At 41.2% G+C, this 18102-nt stretch overlaps 2 protein-coding genes across 4 annotated transcripts in view; one reads left to right on the top strand and one right to left on the bottom strand.

The window, feature by feature from the left end:
• The window catches only part of med8 (mediator complex subunit 8), a 29501-nt gene extending 24037 nt beyond the window's left edge, over positions 1–5464 (bottom strand). Inside the window, exons 1-3 of the mRNA XM_063064565.1 lie at positions 5437–5464; positions 4755–4836; positions 85–206 (exon numbers count right to left, since the gene is read on the bottom strand). Of these exons, the coding sequence (XP_062920635.1) occupies positions 85–206; positions 4755–4760 (128 nt within the window). The 5' untranslated portion in view covers positions 4761–4836; positions 5437–5464. The remainder of the gene's footprint in view (positions 1–84; positions 207–4754; positions 4837–5436) is intronic.
• szt2 (SZT2 subunit of KICSTOR complex) overlaps positions 4848–18102 on the top strand; it is a 266703-nt gene continuing 253448 nt past the window's right edge. For all 3 annotated transcript variants that reach the window (XM_063064563.1, XM_063064564.1, XM_063064561.1), the window contains exons 1-4: positions 4848–4998; positions 9557–9682; positions 13892–14065; positions 16757–16927. In XM_063064563.1, coding sequence (XP_062920633.1) covers positions 4972–4998; positions 9557–9682; positions 13892–14065; positions 16757–16927 — 498 coding nt within the window. In that variant the 5' untranslated portion in view covers positions 4848–4971. The remainder of the gene's footprint in view (positions 4999–9556; positions 9683–13891; positions 14066–16756; positions 16928–18102) is intronic.

The following is an 18102-nucleotide window of genomic DNA, read 5'->3' as shown; positions in this document are numbered from 1 at the left end:
CTGGGTTGCCGATATCTAATTTGTAACAAGGCATTAAAGGAATTAGACAGAGCAGAAAGTGGGCTTCACAACTGGGCTTCATACCAGTTCATCCGATCAAATTCATTCTCCAGTTTCAGGATGAAAGCTGCTAAAGAGTTCTTCAGATCAGCCACGCGACTGATAATTGCATCCACTGATGCCTCCAGCTGCTTTTCTTCTTGCGGCTGTGGAAAGTAAACATTAAACTTTGAATAAAATATTCCTTTTTTGCAGAAATTTAATTCCAGAGTGAAATGAAAGCTATTTCCCTTGGTGTTATGGTAGCATTTTATAAAGAGTGATATCAGGAAGTCCTGATAATCCAGATCGAGTTCAGATGTACAACTGCACCCTCGACTGCCAAATGCTTACTGATACAGCATCATGGCAATGCCATCAAAGAATTTTCCATGCTGGTCAGGCACTGTAAGGACGGCGTTCTGTACTCTCATTTTGACTGGTATCTCTAAGCATGTCTGTTGCAACTTGTGATACTGTCTACTATCAAGTGTAGCTCTTTAGTTCAAAAAGCTAAATAGATGTAACTTCTGCAATAATTCCTGGCAGGGCTCTTTAACAGATTATCACGTAGTCTTACTTTGTTGTCTCTCTTATCATTTGAAAACAGTTGGGTGTAACCTTATACTCTCTGATGCTACTACTAATAAAGATGAAGGTGCAAAAAAGATCCACTATAAAGGTTCTAAGTATGAAGGATTTCAGCAACAAGGCTGGCTGGAGAAACCGGGGTGGTTCTCAATGCAAAAAAGTTCAAAGAAATTTATTTGATGAAGGTACTCTAGATCATGACTGGTTTAGATAGCATTGGTAAAGGAAAGCTGTTCCTATTAAGGTCTAGGAAGTACAAATATGGAATATGGGGAGCATTCACTGTTGGTGGAGGTTATGCGAACTGAATGAATTGAGGGGATCTGCTTTGAACTGAATCAAGTGAATGCTCCTGCTGGGAACTGAGGAAAAGGACAATTGGCAAACACTCTCTCTCTTCAATACAGTGGGCAGCCAGCATCCGGACCATTGGAAATGGAAGAGGAAGTAGGCCTCTCCACGATTCATCACAATCATAATATCCAGAAATCTATTAAAAAACTTAGTGACTGAGCCTCCCCAGCCCTCAGCAGTGGAGAATGACGAAGAATGCCAACAATTTACCACACAAGTGAAGAAATTTGCTTTCAGTTCCAGATGGCTTACCCCTTATTCTGAGACTCTACCCTCTGGTTCTAGACCTCGGCCAGATTAACCATGCTCCACCTGCCAAATCCTGTAAGAATTTTATTTAATTACCTCTTATTCCCCTATACTTAAATTTTTCCTCACATGGCAAATTCACCTCCTTAGCTGAGTGAATCTTTGCCAAACAGTCCCTCTATAGTAATAATATACATTGTTTGATAAGGAATCTGGAACTGTACACAATGCTCCAGGCAACACACATCAAAGTTGCTGGTGAACGCAGCAGGCCAGGCAGCATCTCTAGGAAGAGGTACAGGTGATGTTTCGGGCCAAGACCCTTCGTCAGGACCGAAATGTCGACTGTACCTCTTCCTAGAGATGCTGCCTGGCCTGCTGCGTTCACCAGCAACTTTGATGTGTGTTGCTTGAATTTCCAGCATCTGCAGAATTCCTCGTGTGTACAATGCTCCAGGTGCAGGTTCCATATTATATAATCACCTCCAGGGTCCTTTATAGTTACAATGAGATATACTTTATTCCTTCACTCACATCTTCTTGTTAAAAAACGTCACAATACCATTTGCCTCCCTCATCACCTACTATATTAATATCTAGGCTTTCTTTTGTACAGGTAGACTATTGTGAACATTAACATTAGCTAGTCTCTCACCCATTGATAATAATCTGTTATATTCACCAAAACGGATTTTTCATTTTAGTCCACACACTCATCTTTTCTCAATCTCCTTGAAGCGTTTTTACATAATTTTTCCTGTCCATAATTCCAGCTAATTTAATGTAATCAGCAAACTTGGAAACATGACACTTGTTCCCTTCAGCCAAACAGTTGACATAGGTTATGAACAGCAATGGTCCTCCTTGTTCATTATGTTCCAGTCGTTATGGTTTGCTGACCTAAGAAAGATCCTGGAGAGTGGAGGAAGGCTGGAAGAACAAAGGTGGGGTGGCGGGGGGGGAGGAAGGACCCAAGAGTCAAGTAAAGGGGGAGCAGCTGAGAGGGAGAAAGGACTGATAAGAGTCTCAGGAATGACTGTTGGAGGCTAGAGTGCAGAGGAAAACGTCTGGATGAGATTGTAAAGTTGCACAGTCGGTGTTGAGGAAGAGGATGTGAATAGGAAAATTTGTCATCCACGTTCTCAACATTGACTGTATGCAACTATACAATCTCAATAGAATGAGATTCTGTATGTTGAAGCACATGTGAGATCAAAAATGTGTACATCAGAGTCTCATCTGTAATCACCTTGGACCGAGGCTTTCTGTGTTTAACATGTTAGGTGACGTGAAAGTGCCCATGTTAGAAGGATCTGAGCAATGGCATTTCCAAAACCGACTGATAGAGAATAGAATGAGCTATTTTGGCTGATGGAGGGAAAGAATGGACACTGAATATTCTAATAGAAGCCACAATTTAATGGGTTAAAAGATCACCTTTGGAGCCAGAGCATTTCTATGAATTTTCTGTGTTCGCTGACACTCAAGATTTGGAAAATCAATAAAATGCTTGTTTAAAAACCTGAAACATATTGTTAATTTTTGCTCTGAAAACTCCAATACATCTAAAACAGGTACAAAAAAAAAGACAAACTGAGTAACAAATTATGTATTTAAATGGAAAAAAATAACAAATTAGAACACTACCAACCCTACTCAAGTACTATAAAACTATTTAGTTCCTGTTATCAATAAAGAAATTAATCCAGTGTATGCTGCTGTTTCACTACTCTTCACAAAATCCTGAAACATCAGGGTAGCAAAGATGCATATATTCTGATGCTTTTTATAGATTACAGCTGGGCATTTAACATCATCATCCCCTCTAAACTAATCAGTAAACTCCAAGACCAGGGCCTCAATACAATAGACAATAAACAATAGGTGCAGGAGTGGGCCATTCGGCCCTTCGAACCAGCACCGCCATTCACTGTGATACCCCTTGAGCAATAGGATCTTGGATTTCCCCAGTCAGTTTGGATTGGCAAAAACATCTCCTCTACAATCTCCATCAGCACAGCAGCACCACCGAAATGTGTGCTTAGCCTCCTGCTCTACTCGCTTTACACCTATGTCTGTGTGGTTAAATACAGCTCCAACACCATATTCAAGTTTACTGATGACACCACTGTTGTGGGTTGTATCAAAGCTGGTGATGAATCAGCAGACTGGAAGGAGATTGAAAATTTAGCTGAGTGGTATAATAACAACAACTTCTCACTCAATGTCAATATGACCAAGGAACAGATAGTAGACTTCAGTAGAGGGAAACCAGAGGTCCGTGAGTCAGTAATCATTGTAAACTCAGAGGTGGAGAGGGTCAGTAACCTTAAATTCCTGGGTGTCACTATCTCAGAGGGCATGTCCTGGACCCAAAATATAAATATAGTTGCTAAGAAAGCACAACAGTGCCTCTACTTCTGCAGGACTTTGTGGAGATTTGGCATGTCGTCAAAAACCTTGGCAAACTTCTATAGATGTGTGGTGGAAGGTGTGCTGACTGGCCGCGTTATGGCCTGGTATGGGAACACCAATGCCTTTCAAGTGGAAAATCCTACAAAAGGTAATATATTTGGCAGAGTACATCATGGGTAAAGCCGTCCCAACCATCGAGCACATCTACATGAAACGTTGCTGTAGAAAAGCAGCATCCATCATCAAAGATCCTCACGACCTGGGCCATGCTTTTTTCTTGCTGCTGCCATCAGGTAGAAGGTACAAGAGCCCCAGCACTCACACCAACAGGTTGAAGAACAGTTACTACCCCTCAACCGTCAGGCCCTTGAACAAAAGGGGATAACTACACTCATTTGAGGTCTCTTTTATCTTGTTGATCCATGCTCGTTATTTATTGCTATTTATTAACTGCAGTTTGTTCACAGTTCCTGATGTTTACAATTTAGCGATCCTGTTTACAGTTACCGTTCTATAGATTTGTTAAGTATATCTACAGAAAAAAAGAATCTCAGGGTTGTATGCGGTGATATGTATGTACTTTGATAACTAAATTGTACTTTGAACTTTGATGTTTAGTCTTGGTATATCTTATCCCTCTGATAGATCCTCCAGCTCTGTAACCCTTCCCCCCACCACCACCAAGATACTGGATCTCATCCAATTCCTCTACTCCATCATTTCACTGCCTTCAGTAAGTCCACGAGCTGCAATCGCTGCTGTGATTCCCATCCTTCACCTTTAAGGCTCTCTCACCTCCTTCAGGATGCCAATGTGAACCAAGACCTAATATCAGTCGTGTGAGTTGACGAGAGCTGTTTAGATGTCAGCATCTCAGAGGGACATTCTTGTGTAGAAACGACTATATGAATAATGAAAACACGAGGAAATCTGCAGGTGCTGGATGAATAATGAAAGTTGGTGTGTTGCTGCCAGACTTTCCTCAGAAACGGATACGAGAATGTTTCCCTGCAGCCTTCGCTATTTCCAGGAACCCCGCGGATCCGGGAGCGGCTCAAAGCTGAAACCCACACTGGATCCCCGATCCCCGGTCCCCGCCGCCTCACCTGCATCGCCTCCGCCACCAGCTCAGCGCCCTCGAAACGGAAACTGGCGCCCGCTCCGTCCTCCGCCTCCAAAAACCCGGACCTGCTTCCGTTTCCAGGTTCGGAGTTCAGAGGTCAGGAAACAGCGGCAGGTTGGGATGATCTGTCGGGATCCCGTCTGGTGAGGGTAGGCAGCGGCGGGCGGGCGAAGGTCCCGGCATGAGAACGGGCAGTCAACATGTCCGGCGGAGAGAGAGACTCGGAGGTAAGCTGGTACCGGGGGGCTGGGATGGGCCGGGGCAGCCACTGTCAGTTGTATGTAAACACAGACGGTCCGGAGTGAGGACACAGCACGTGTAGGGGCTGTGAGGGCAGAAACTGTACAGGGGTGTGGGGACATGGGGCACACAAGAGGGGCGTGGTGGCAGGATGTGCCCAGGGTGTGGGGCACAGTGTAAATAACGCTAGGGAAATGGTGGACCGGGCACGGTGCAGGGTGTACACATGATATGCAACATATACGAGGTGTGGGGCACGGTTTACATTCAGTTAAGGTAATGGTGGTCAGTATAGGGAGTGGAGAAAGTGTAGGCAGGATGTAAGGTGCACAAGGCGTGGGTGTATAAATAAACACAGGGTGAGGGAAGTGGTGCTCAGTATGCACGGAGGGCAGGATGCACATTGGGAGAGAGGGTGACAGTACCTTGTTAGCGGAGCCTGGTGGGAGTGGGCTGCTTGTCATGGCTTCTGTGTTCCTTGGACATAAGGGCTTGGTGGGTGTGTACCCCAGTCTAGACTGGGTGGGTCTATAGGGGCAGTGGAATGCTTCTCATTTTCCTTGGCTTTTATACCTCTGCATTCTTTGAGTTTGTTCTGTAGTCTACCTGATTGAAGGCCCTTTTGAAATTTAGAGAAATGACATGTACTGTGTTTCCATTATCCTCTTTTAAAAAACTCTGCTTTTGGTAAGCAAGATTTTCCTTATGAAGTCAATGCTGGCTACTTTTTTCCCGGTTAGCCACTCTTCTTCAGTCAGCATGAGACAGAAATAGCAATGCTAATCTCACATTGTTGTAGTTATTTCTCTATTCTCTTCTTCTGAGGAGAATGCACAACCTTCTCTTACGCATATATTAGAGGAAGCCAGTTAGTTATCATTAGACAGTGAAGTATCACAATAACTGTCGAACATGCAGATATTGAGAGGGCAATGTTATTTAATGCAACAGACTCTGAAGTAGAAAGTTTGAAGTTAGAGTGGCACAGTTATGTGGAAAGAAGAGGTGCTGTCTCAGCTCCTGGACCTAGTTTTGATCAGAATCAGGTTTATTATCACTGGTACGTGTTGTGAAATTTGTAAACTTAGCAGCAACAGTACAATGCATTGTACGATAACACAGAAAGAAAAAAACAGTTAAATCAATTACAATAAGTTTATGTATGTCAAATAGATTAAAAATAGTGCGAAACAGAAATAATATGTTTTTTTAAAAAAAAGTGAGGTAGTGTTCATGGGTTCAATGTCCATTTAGGAATCGGATGGCAGAGGGGAAAGAGCTGTTTCTGAATTGCTGTGTGTGTGCTTTCAGGCTTCTGTACCTCATTCCTGATGGTAACAATGATAAGGGGGCATGTCCTGGCTGATGGGGGTCCTTAATGGATGTTGCCTTTCTGAGGCACCGCCCCTTGAAGATGTCTTGGATACCACGGAGGCTAGTACTCAAGATGGAGCTGACTAATTTTACATGGTTCTGTAGCTTTCGGTCCTGTGTAGTAAACCCCCTCCCCCCCCAATACCAGACAGTGATGCAGCCTGTCAGAATGCACTCCACGGTATGTCTCTAGAAGTTTTTGAGTGTTTTAGATGACAAACCAAATCTCTTCAAGCTCCTGATAAGGTATAGCCACTGTATTGCCTTCTTTAGATGACTTCTGGTGTCTGTCTGGAATTTTGCAAGTTCTCCCTGTGAGTGTGTGGGATTTCCCACACTCCATATTCCTCCATCACAAAGATGCGCAATTTGATTGGTTAGTTGCAGTAAATTGCCCCTTGAGTGACAGAATCTGTGGGAAATGGATAAGAATGTGGGGAGGGTGAAATGGAAGTAGTGTGGTTGATTGAAGATTAGCACAGAAGCAGTGGGCCAAAGGGCCTGTTTTGCTGCTGTATCAGTGTGAGAAACCATCAATAACTAACCTCCACAGAGTGGGAATGGCTCCCTTCCTATTTACTCTGTATACTCCTGACTTTAGATACAACACTGAGTTATGTGATCTGCAGAAATTCTCTGATGACTGAGCAATAGTTGGGTGTATGAAGGGAGGATGAATACAGTACCCAGGGGGAGGACTTGGTCATATGGGGCAAGCTGAATCACTTGCAGCTCAACATCAGTAAGACAAAGGAAATGGTGATGGATTCTAGGAGGACTAAGCCTGCACTGCTCCCTGTTACTGTTGATGATGAGGATGTGGATGTGGTGAGGACCTACAAGTACCTGGGGGTGCACCAGGATGACAGACTTCAGTGGAGTATCAATACATAGGCTGTGTACAGGAAGGGTCAGAGTTGCCTCTGCTTCCTGAGGAGACTAAGGTGCTTTGGCGTACACAGGCCTCTCCTTCACATGTTCTACCACTCTGTTGTCACTAGTACAATCTTCTATGCGGTGGTGTGCTGGGGTAATGGCATCAACGTGGGTGATGCCAATAGGCTCAATAAACTGATTAGAAAGGCTGGCTCTGTTATTGCTCAAACTGGACAAACTGGAGACTGTGGTAGAACAAAGGACCCTACGAAAAATCCTGCAATTCTGGATAATGTTTCTCTCCATCTGCATGCTACCTTGGCTGAACAAAGGAGCACTTTTACTTTTCTTTATTAATCTTTTTATTGATTTAAAAGGAATATAAATACAAACAAGTGGAGAATTATCTCAAATATATATAAATATATCAATAACAATACAAAGAGAGATTGAAATAGACATTATCAAAATCATACATAATGTTAAGCTAGTATGTAATATATAATGAAAAAGAAAACAGCAATTCTCCTCTTATCAGGTCATGAAGAGCACTTTTAGTAATAGACTAAAATGACTGTGCTGCTTTAAAGAGCACAATATGAGGTCATCCTTACCCTCGGCTATTAGGCTCTATAATGAGTCAACCTATAGCCAGGGAAATGATGACACCCCCCCCCCCGCGTTAGACTGTTTGAGGTAACAGTTTTATTCTTTATACTTCTCTTCTAATATTTATAACTGTGCATTTGTAATGCTACTGTGACACTGTAATTTTCTTCAGGATCAGTAAAGTATCTATCTATCTAGATGGTGCATAGGGCTAACTGAATATTCAGTTGTGCTGTCTGAGAAATATATTTGATGTGTTTAAGCTACATGTTTGGATGTTTCTAAAATACAAACTAAGCTACCATGGTCTTGAAAGAATTCTATCTAACCAGGTTTTTTTTTTGGTCTTCAGTCAGCATTAGATGGAATTGGCAACTCTAATCTTTCACATTTATTGAATTGCTCTCATTTTAGGATTTATTGGAGTGTTTATCACCTTTAATAGAAGGTTGAGACACAAGTGTTTTGACTATTTCTTAGTAACAAAGATATTTTTAAAAATTTTCTAGCCAAAATTATCAATTGAATCTTAAAATAGTCTTTTGTGTTAATCAGAGGAAATAAAATGCAGAAGTGCATACATTTTAAAACAGGCCCTGCAACTTTGCAATCTTTCAATAATGAAACTAGAGAAAAGTTTCTCAGTTTTCTGAGTAAATTAACTTTGCTGTATAAGTGACTGTTTGCTGTGGAATATTGGCTCTGCCTCACCTCAAACTTGTTGGCTGAACAGCATTATCACAAGTTATCCTGAAAAATAATTCAAATATTTACATTTATTTCAGGGTCAAGAAATTATTTAGTCTTAAAGTATATATTCTGTAAGATGTAGAAACAGAGTTATTTCATTTGGCCCACTGAGTCTGTTCCGCCATTCCATCATGGCTGATTTATCAAATCCCATTTTCCCTGCAATCTTCGACATTCTTAAATCTAGAATTTACCTTTGCTTTAACTATACCCAATGATATGGCCTCCACAGCTGTCTGTGGCAATGAATTCCACATATTCACCACCCTCTGGCTAAAAATTACTGCAGCTTGGGGTGTTGGAATTCAGTCACAGCATCCTCTGTAAGGAGTCTCTATGTCCTCCCTGTGGATTGTGTGTTTATTTTCTGGTCCTTTGGTTTCCCCTCACAGCCCAAATACGCTCCAGGTAGGTTAATCTCCTCTAGACCCTCTCCAATGCCGGCACATCCTTTCTTAATAAGAGACCCAAAACTTCTCGCAGTACTCCAGGTGAGGCCTTATAAAGTCTCAATAAATTCTTTTATATTAGTTAGTGCTAAGAGGAACTGATAACGAGGAGAAAGTACCTTCCTTGTTGCTGAGTCTTGCAACACACCAGAAAGAAATTTGCTAAAAATAAGAGCTAGACTTTCTAGGACTGCAGTTAGGAAATACCTCTGCAGGTAAAGAATATTAGAAATTTGGAAGTTTCTTCTGCAAGTAGCACTTGATTCTCGTCCGGTTGTTAATTTTAGCACCTTTTATGTGCAGTGAAGTGGTGAGAAGTTGAGTGAAAGGAATGGGTGACAAATAAATCATGGCCTCATTAAGTGGTAGGAAAAACAGTGTTTTAAGAAAAAGAGTTTGCTTCTGGTCCAGTGTTTTCATGGGACTTCCTGTGGTCCAAGGGATTTTCCTGTATTCTGTGATATTTACCTCAGTTTTATTTTTACAGGTGGAGGAAGCAGGACAAGTTTTCCTGCTTATGAAGAAGGAATACCGGATTTCCCGGAATGTGCGGTTAGCTTGGTTTCTCAGCAAGCTCAATCAAAATATTCAACCAATGTCTCACTCAGAGCTTGTGAGTAAAAGGATGGGGGAAGATGGGATTTGCTTAAAAAGAATGTGAAGCAGGACATTATTTCTTTAGTGCCCAGCCCAGATGGGCATATTTATTCAATTGTATCTCGGACTGAAACAAGGGTATCTTTAATCTGTATGGCTCAGCATCATGCAACCAATAAGCAGAGGCAATTGAAACTAAATTTCCTGTAATATCAATTTCAGTGTAGCTGTTTAGTAGAAAAAAACTCTAAAAATGTGGAATTTGTTATACTTCCTCATGCCTTATGAAAAAGGTTTCATTAACCTTTTTATTATCTCTGTCTCAGAAATGTAAGACATGTCTGATTTCATTAGTGTGAGGTGATGTGTGTTGGAAAGACAAGCCAGCATAGTACTTATACTACGAATGGTAGGGTACTAGGGAGTGTAATGAAACAGAAGGACCAAGCATTATAAGTGCATAGTTTATTGGAAGCAGCGTTGTGGCTAGACCGGGTGGTGAAAATGCTGTTCAGCACGTTGGCCTTCATCATTCAGGATATTGAGGAAAGGAGCTGCAAAGTTATTCTGCAGTTGTACAAGTTATTCATAAGGCTGTGCTTGGAGTACTGTGGTCACCCTGTTACAGGAAAGGCGTAGTTAAACTGGAAAGAGTGCAGAAAGGATGTTATCATCCGTGAATTATAGCAAGATGTCTTTATTCCTTGGAACACAGAAGAAGGGAGGGGGGCGGTAGCTTCCTTATAGAAATTTTTGAAAATATGAGTGCATTGTGAAGGGGAGTCTAAAACTAAATTTTCACCTAAGCAAATGTCACAACAGAAATTTCCATTTTGTATATTTTGTTAAGTTGTTATAATAAAAGAAATCTTCAAAGGTTGTTTTATGCCAGTTTGCATGTTGATTAAAGAATTCCTCGCAAGTTGCAATGCTGTACTTAATGTATTAGATATATACCAGTTTTACACCAGGGTTGTTGTTTCGTTTGTCTAGGAAAGAGTAGGAATGCAATGAGGTGGAAGATAAATGCGTGGCTGAGGGATTGGAGCAGGGGGCAGGGATTCAAGTTTCTGGATCATTGGGACCTCTTTTGGCACAGATGTGACCTGTACAAAAAGGACGGGTTACTCTTGAATCCTAGAGGGACCAATATCCTGGTGGGGAGATTTGCGAAGGCGACTGAGGTGACTTTAAACTAGAATGGTTGGAGGGTGGGAATCAAATTTAAGAGACTAGGAGAGAGGAGGTTGGTTCACAAATAGAGAAAGCCAGTAGACAGTGTGTGAGGATAGGCAGGGGACAGAGATCGGGAGCACTCAGACCAAAGATGTAGGGAAGAAGGATGAAAAAGATAACAAAGTTGTTTGCTGCATTAAGGATAAACAGAGAGTAAGAGGTGGAGAGTTTCTTAAATGCATCTATTTTAATGCTAGGAGCATTATAAGAAAGGTGGATGAGCTTAGAGCATGGATTGATACCTGGAAATATGATGTTGTAACTATTAGTGAAACATGGTTGCAAGAGGGGTGTGATTGGCAACTAAATATTGCAGGATATCGTTGCTTCAGCTGTGATAGAATCGGAGGGGCAAGAGGAGGAGGTGTTGCATTGCTTGTCAGAGAAAATATAACAGCGGTACTCTGGCAGGATAGATTAGTGGACTTATCTAGGGAGGCTATTTAGATGGAATTGAGGAATGAGAAAGGTGTATTGATGCTTATAGGGGTGTATTATGGACCACCTAATGGGGACTGAGAATTGGAGGAGCAAATTTGTAAGGAGATAGCAGATATTTGTTGTGAGCACAAGGTTGTGATACCAACTAGAGAAGGGGCAGTGTTGGATCTCCTTTTAGGCAATGAGACAGTGCAGGTGACGGAGGTATGTGTTGGGGAGCACTTCAGGTCCAGTGATCACAATACCATTAGTTTCAATATAATTATGGAGAAGGATAGGACTGGACCCAGGGTTGAGATTTTTGATTGGAGAAAGGCTAACTTTGAGGAGATGCAAAAGGATTTAGAAGGAGTGGATTGGGACAATTTGTTTTATGGGAAGGATGTAATAGAGAACTGGAGGTCATTTAAAGGTGAAATTTTGAGGGTACAGGGTCTTTATATTCCTGTTAGGTTGAAAGGAAAGGTTGAAAGTTTGAGAGAGCCATGGTTTTCAAGGGATATTGGGAACTTGGTTTGGAAAAAGAGTGAGATCTACAATAAATGTAGGCAGGTTGGAGTTAATGAGGTGCTCGAGGAATATAAAGAATCTTAAGAAATAAATTAGAAAAGCTAAAAGAAGATACGAGGCTGCTTTGGCAAGTAAGGTGAAAATAAATCCAAAGGGCTTCTACAGTTATATTAATAGCAAAAGGATAGTGAGGGACAAAATTGGTCCCTTAGGGAATCAGAGTGGATGGCTATGTGCGGAGCCAAAAGAGATGGGGAGATTTTGGACAATTTCTTTTTTTCGGTATTCACTAAGGAGAAGGATGTTGAATTGTGTAAGGTAAAGGAAACAAGTAGGGTAGTTATGGAAACTATGATGATTAAAGAAGAGGAAGTACTGGTGCTTTTAAGGAATATAAAAGTGGATAAGTCTCCAGGTCCGGACAAGGTATTCCCTAGGACCTTGAGGGAAGTTAGTGTGGAAATAGCAGGGGCTCTGACAGAAATATTTCAAATGTCATTAGAAACGGGGATGGTGCTGGAGGATTGGCGTGTTGCTCATGTGGTTCCATTGTTTAAAAAGGGTTCTAAGAGTAAACCTAACAATTATCGGCCTGTGAGTTTGACGTCAGTGGTGGGTAAATTGATGGAAAGTATTCTTAGAGATGGAATTTATAATTATCTGGATAGACAGGGTCTGGATTAGGAACAGCCAACATGGATTTGTGCGTGGAAGGTCATGTTTGACAAATCTTATTGAATTTTTTGAAGAGGTTACTAGGAAAGTTGACGAGGGTAAAGCGGTGGATGTTGTCTATATGGACTTCAGTAAGGCCTTTGACAAGGTTCCACACGAAAGGTTAGTTAGGAAGGTTCAATCATTAGGTATTAATATCGAAGTACTAAAATGGATTCAGCAGTGGCTGGATGGGAGACGCCAGAGAGTAGTGGTGGATAACTGTTTGTCAGATTGGAGGATGGTGTCTAGCGGTGTGCTTCAGGGATCTGTACTGGGTCCAATGTTGTTTGTCATATATATTAATGATCTGGAGGATGGGGTGGTAAATTGGATGAGTAAGTATGCAGATGATACTAAGAAGGGTGGAGTTGTGGATAATGAAGTAGGTTTTCAAAGCTTGCAGAGAGATTTAGGCCAGTTAGAAGAGTGGGCTGAAAGATGGCAGATGGATTTTAATGCTGAAAAATGTGAGGTGCTTCATTTTGGTAGGACTAATCAAAATAGGATATACATGGTAAATGGTAGGGCATTGAAGAATGCAGTAGAACAGAGGGATCTAGGAATAATGGTGCATAGTTCCCTGAAGGTGGAATCTCATGTGGGTTGGGTGGTGAAGAAAGCTTTTGGTATGCTGGCCTTTATTAATCAGAGCATTGAGTATAGGAGTTGGGATGTAATGTTGAAACTGTACAAGGCATTGGTAAGGCCAAATTGGGAGTATTGTGTACAGTTCTGGTCACTGAATTATAGGAAAGATGTCAATAAAATTGAGAGAGTACAGAGGAGATTTACTAAAATGTTGCCTGGGTTTCATCTCCTAAGTTACAGAGAAAGGTTGAACAAGTTAGGTCTTTATTCTTTGGAGTGTAGAAGGTTGAGGGGGGACTTGGTAGAGGTATTTAAAATTATGAGGGGATAGATCGAGTTGACGTGGACAGGCTTTTTCCATTGAGAGTGGGGGAGATTCAAACAAGAGGACATGAGTTGAGAGTTAAAGGGCAAAAGTTTAGGGGTAACATGAGGGGGAACTTCTTTACTCAGAGAGTGTAGCTGCGTGGAACGAGCTTCCAGCAGAAGTGGTTGAGGCAGGTTCGATGTTGTCATTTAAAGTTAAATTGGACAGCTATATGGACAGGAAAGGAATGGAGGGTTATGGGCTGAGTGCAGGTAGGAGTTCAGCACAGACTAGAAGGGCCGAGATGGCCTGTTTCCGTGCTGTAATTGTTATATGGTTAGATGGAAAGGAGAATTGCAGCTCTTTGAAATGAAATGTTTTCTAACAATACCATGTGACATTGAAAATTTGTCTTTTTCTTTATAGCTCAACTCCAAGAATGAACTAGATATTTTAAATGTCCTACCAAAGGGATGGCAGCAGGGTGAACCTGTTTCTGCTCACACTTATCAGTTAGTACCTTCAACCCATATCACCTTTCTTGCTCAGCGATATCGCTTTGTTGTTGTATTGGATCTTAGTCCATCCACAGGGATTGTGGTAAGTAATTGTCATTGGAAAGAGAGTTAAAGTGAACATTAGATAACTGTGCATCTGAATTTAATCAACAACTCTGGTTGACGGGTTTTATTAATGACACAATAGACATAGCTTTTTCCTGTTAATTCATACAAAAGTTAAAGTTTAGTTTTATTTGTCACATGTACATCAGATCTACAATGAAATGCATTATTTAGCATCAAGTCAAATCAGCAAAGATTGTGCTGGACAGCCCACAAGAGCTGCCATGCTTCCAGTGATGGCATTGTATGCCCACAGCTCACTGATTCTAACTCTGTCTTTGAAATGCAGGAAGAAACCCAGGCGATCGTACAGAGAACATACAAACTCCTTACAGATAGTGGAGGGAATTGAACCTCATTCTTACAGCTGGCTGCTGCAAAGTGTTGGGCTAACCACTATGTTACCGTGCTGCCTCCATAAAGTTCACATTATAATTGAGAATCAGAGTAATTTAAAGGGGTTTTAGAATTAATTGGTTTAATATTTTATACAAAGGCTTTGCTACATTCGGTTAGAGTCCTTGTGCCTGTTGTCTTGGGTCTTGTTGATTTTTAAGATATTACTGCCTGGTACATGTCAAGTTTTGTGCAGAGTCTGGTGATCTCAGTTTGTGATTGAGTGATCTTGCACAGGTGTTCCACCCAAGTGAAGAATATATTCTGTCAAGGTCACCTGTTGCATCCGGCGCTTCTGCATTGGTGAGACCAAATGCAGTTTTGGGGACTTCTTTGTTGAGCACTTTTGCTCCGTCCGTCGCAAAAGGCGGGATTTCCCAGAGGCCATCCATTTCAATTCAACTTCTCATTCCCATTCTCACATGTCTGTTCTTGTCCTCCTGTACTGTCGTGATGACGCCGAACTCAGGTTGGAGGAGCATCCCCTCATATTCTGTCTGGATAGCCTCCAAGCAGGTGAAATGAACATAGATTTCTATTACTTATGATGATTTCTCTCCCTCCTTTTTATTTTCCATTCCCAATTCAAGTTACCCTCTCACCTTTCTCTTCTTTTCATCTGCACATCTCCTTCTGGTTCTGCTTCCCTTTTTTCCATGGTCCTATTAGATTCAACCTTTCTCAACCCTATTTATCCCCTCTCAACTTCTTATTTCAAACCTCCCCACTCCCCCACCTTCCACCTTGCCTGTTCTCACCTATTGCCTGTCAGCTTGTATTCCTTCCCCTCTCCTCTCCTTATTCTGGCTTCTGCACCCCTCCCTTTCCAGTCCGAAAGAAGATTCTTGGCCCAGAATGTTGACTGTTTATTCCCTTCCATATATGCCACCTCAGTTCGTCCAGCATTTTGTGTTTATTGCTCAATATATTCTTTTTTATTTTGGTCCTTCACTGATACAAAAGTAGATTGTTAAATGTGTTCAGCTTATTTGTGTCGTCTTCTGATAAATCCAAAACCACTCCTTGCTGCTATAGTCAAAACCAATTTCTTTGGCCTAACTTTTGATTACTTGATTTCACAGTATGTGGTACTGTGATGAGTTTGGTTTGCTTGCGCTCCATTGAGATGTTTTAATACATTAAACATACCTTTTTTTTAAAGGCATATTTTTAGCGATAGCTGAGATATTTTGCAGCTCCTTCCTTGCTTGACCACAAACTGAAGTGGCTTCATACATTTGCACAATTATATGAATTTTGCCATTATCCCAGCTTTCTATTGATAGTGTTTTAATGCTATGTGGTAATTTTTGCATAAAATAGAAATAAAAATGACCAAAGTGTTTCTCAAATCTATTTTGTAGCTCCCTTCCTCCTTTAAATGCAGGCTGCCCCAGCATATACTCTGATTGTGTTGATTTGTTAACACAAATTATGCTTTTCACTGTGTTTCAATGTGACTAATGTAAATCTAAATGTGCAGTAAAACTGATATCAATATAAAAGATAGGGAAAATCTGCTAGCCTGGTGTTTAGAACTAATGTAAGTGCTGCTTTTAAAATTTAATTGCCATTTTGGAAATTTATATTGAACTATAATTGTTCTGAGAGTGGCTTTATTTTATCTGTTTGCTTGTATGTCAAGCAACTAATGTAACGTTATGCTGAGTGAAAGGATTGTGGATAGCTGAATACCACAAGAATGCTCATGTCTTGTAGCGTTTTGAAATTTATGGCTGCCTATTTACGTGATAATAAATTAAAATGCCAGAAATCTTTGTACCCTCTTTAGCCACAGGAAAAGTCCCAGTTAGTCTATTTAAGAAGTGCAATTGAAACAAATCAGGAACAGTTGCTGAGGCTTGTGTCAGTGTTGGGAAATTACTGGAGAAAGTTTAAAAGATAAAATTTTCTCACATTCAGAAAAACAGCCTGATTAGGGGCAGTCAGTATGAATTTGTGTCTGGAAGTTAATGTCCTATAGCCTTGATAGAGTTTTTTTGAAGAAGTCTTTTTCATTCTCTTTCAGGATGTTCCAAAGCATTTTCTAGCCAATAATGTGCTTTTGATGTATTGTACAATTTTTGGTGCCCCAGAAGTAACAAAGGAGATGTGAAAGATACCTTATAAATGCAAGAGTTTTTTTTATTCTCAATCATGCCTGCTATTCTAGTATGCAAATATGTACATTTTTGAAGCTTATTGTGTTTTTCCCCTCTTCCAACAGATACTTATTTCTCAATTTAAGTGAGTGTTCTCATTTGTTTCACAGGATGACTCCACTGGTGAGCTGATTTTTGATGAAGTATTTCATGCACTCTCGAGGTGTTTAGTGGAATTATTGCGACCATTTAAGGTCCCAGGTACAGACATATTGTTTCAGCCTGAGATCTTCATTACGATCCTTGCGTATTCTTCCATCATAGGACTTCAAACTCACCAGGTGGGCACTTGTTTTTTAATTTCTAAGACCCTTTTTTACCTTGCCTGAGGGTGCCTATTATATATAAATTCCTAACATTGTGTTAGTGAATTCAAGCTACAGTCATCTTCATCATCATCATCATCATCATGTTCCATGTCGTATGATATAGGTGATCATGGTCTTTGACCATGATTGTTCTTGACAAATTTTTCTACAGAAGTGGTTTGCCAATGCCTTCTTCTGGACAGTTTCTTTCCAAGCCAGCCATTAGCAGTACACTTCAGAGATTGTCCGGTGGTCGCATAATCAGGACTTGTGATATGTACAATCTACCACCTGCTCACACGGCTTCATGTGACCCTGATCGGGAGCCAGTCAGGACCTACACCTTGCCCAAGAGTGACCTGCAAGCTAGCGGAGGGAAGGAGTGCCTTACACCTCCTTTGGTGGAGAAGTATCTCCACCCCGTCACCCTATAACTATAATATTAAAGTGATAAGGTAGATTTTTTTAAACACATGCTCAAAAACAAATTGCAGCATCTGAAAAAGGTATGATGAAACTAATGTTTGTGCAGAACAAAAGTGAAGACAGAGCACATGCTTAAAATCTGATAGAAAAAACATAGGAACATAGAAAACCTATAGCACAATACAGGCCCTTTGGCCCACAAAGTTGTGCCGAACATGTCCCTACCTTAGAAATTACTAGGGTTTCCCATAGCTCTATTTTTCTAAGCTACATATACCTATCTCTTAAAAGACCTTATCGTATCCGCCTCCACCACCATTGCTGGCAGCCCATTCCACGCACTCACCACTCTCTGCATAAAAAAACATCCTTGACATCTCCTCTGTACCTACTCCCAAGCACCTGAAACCTGTGCCCTCTTGTGGCAGCCATTTCAGTCCTGTAAAAAAAGCCTCTGACTATCCACAGAATCAATGCCTCTCATCATATTATACACCTCTATCAGGTCACCTCCCATCCTCCATCGCTCCAAGGAGAAAAGGCTGAGTTCACTCAAACTGTTCTGATAAGGCATGCTCCCCAATCCAGGCAACATCCTTGTAAATCTCCTCTGCACCCTTTCTATGGTTTCCACATCCTTCCTGTAGTGAGGCGACCAGAACTGAGCACAGTACTCCAAGTGGGGTCTGACCAGGGTCCTATGTAGCTGCAACATTACCTCT

The sequence above is a fragment of the Mobula hypostoma genome, chromosome 12 (assembly GCF_963921235.1).
Source record: "Mobula hypostoma chromosome 12, sMobHyp1.1, whole genome shotgun sequence".
NCBI lineage: Eukaryota > Metazoa > Chordata > Chondrichthyes > Myliobatiformes > Myliobatidae > Mobula > Mobula hypostoma.
This window is presented reverse-complemented; position numbering and strand designations above follow the sequence as displayed.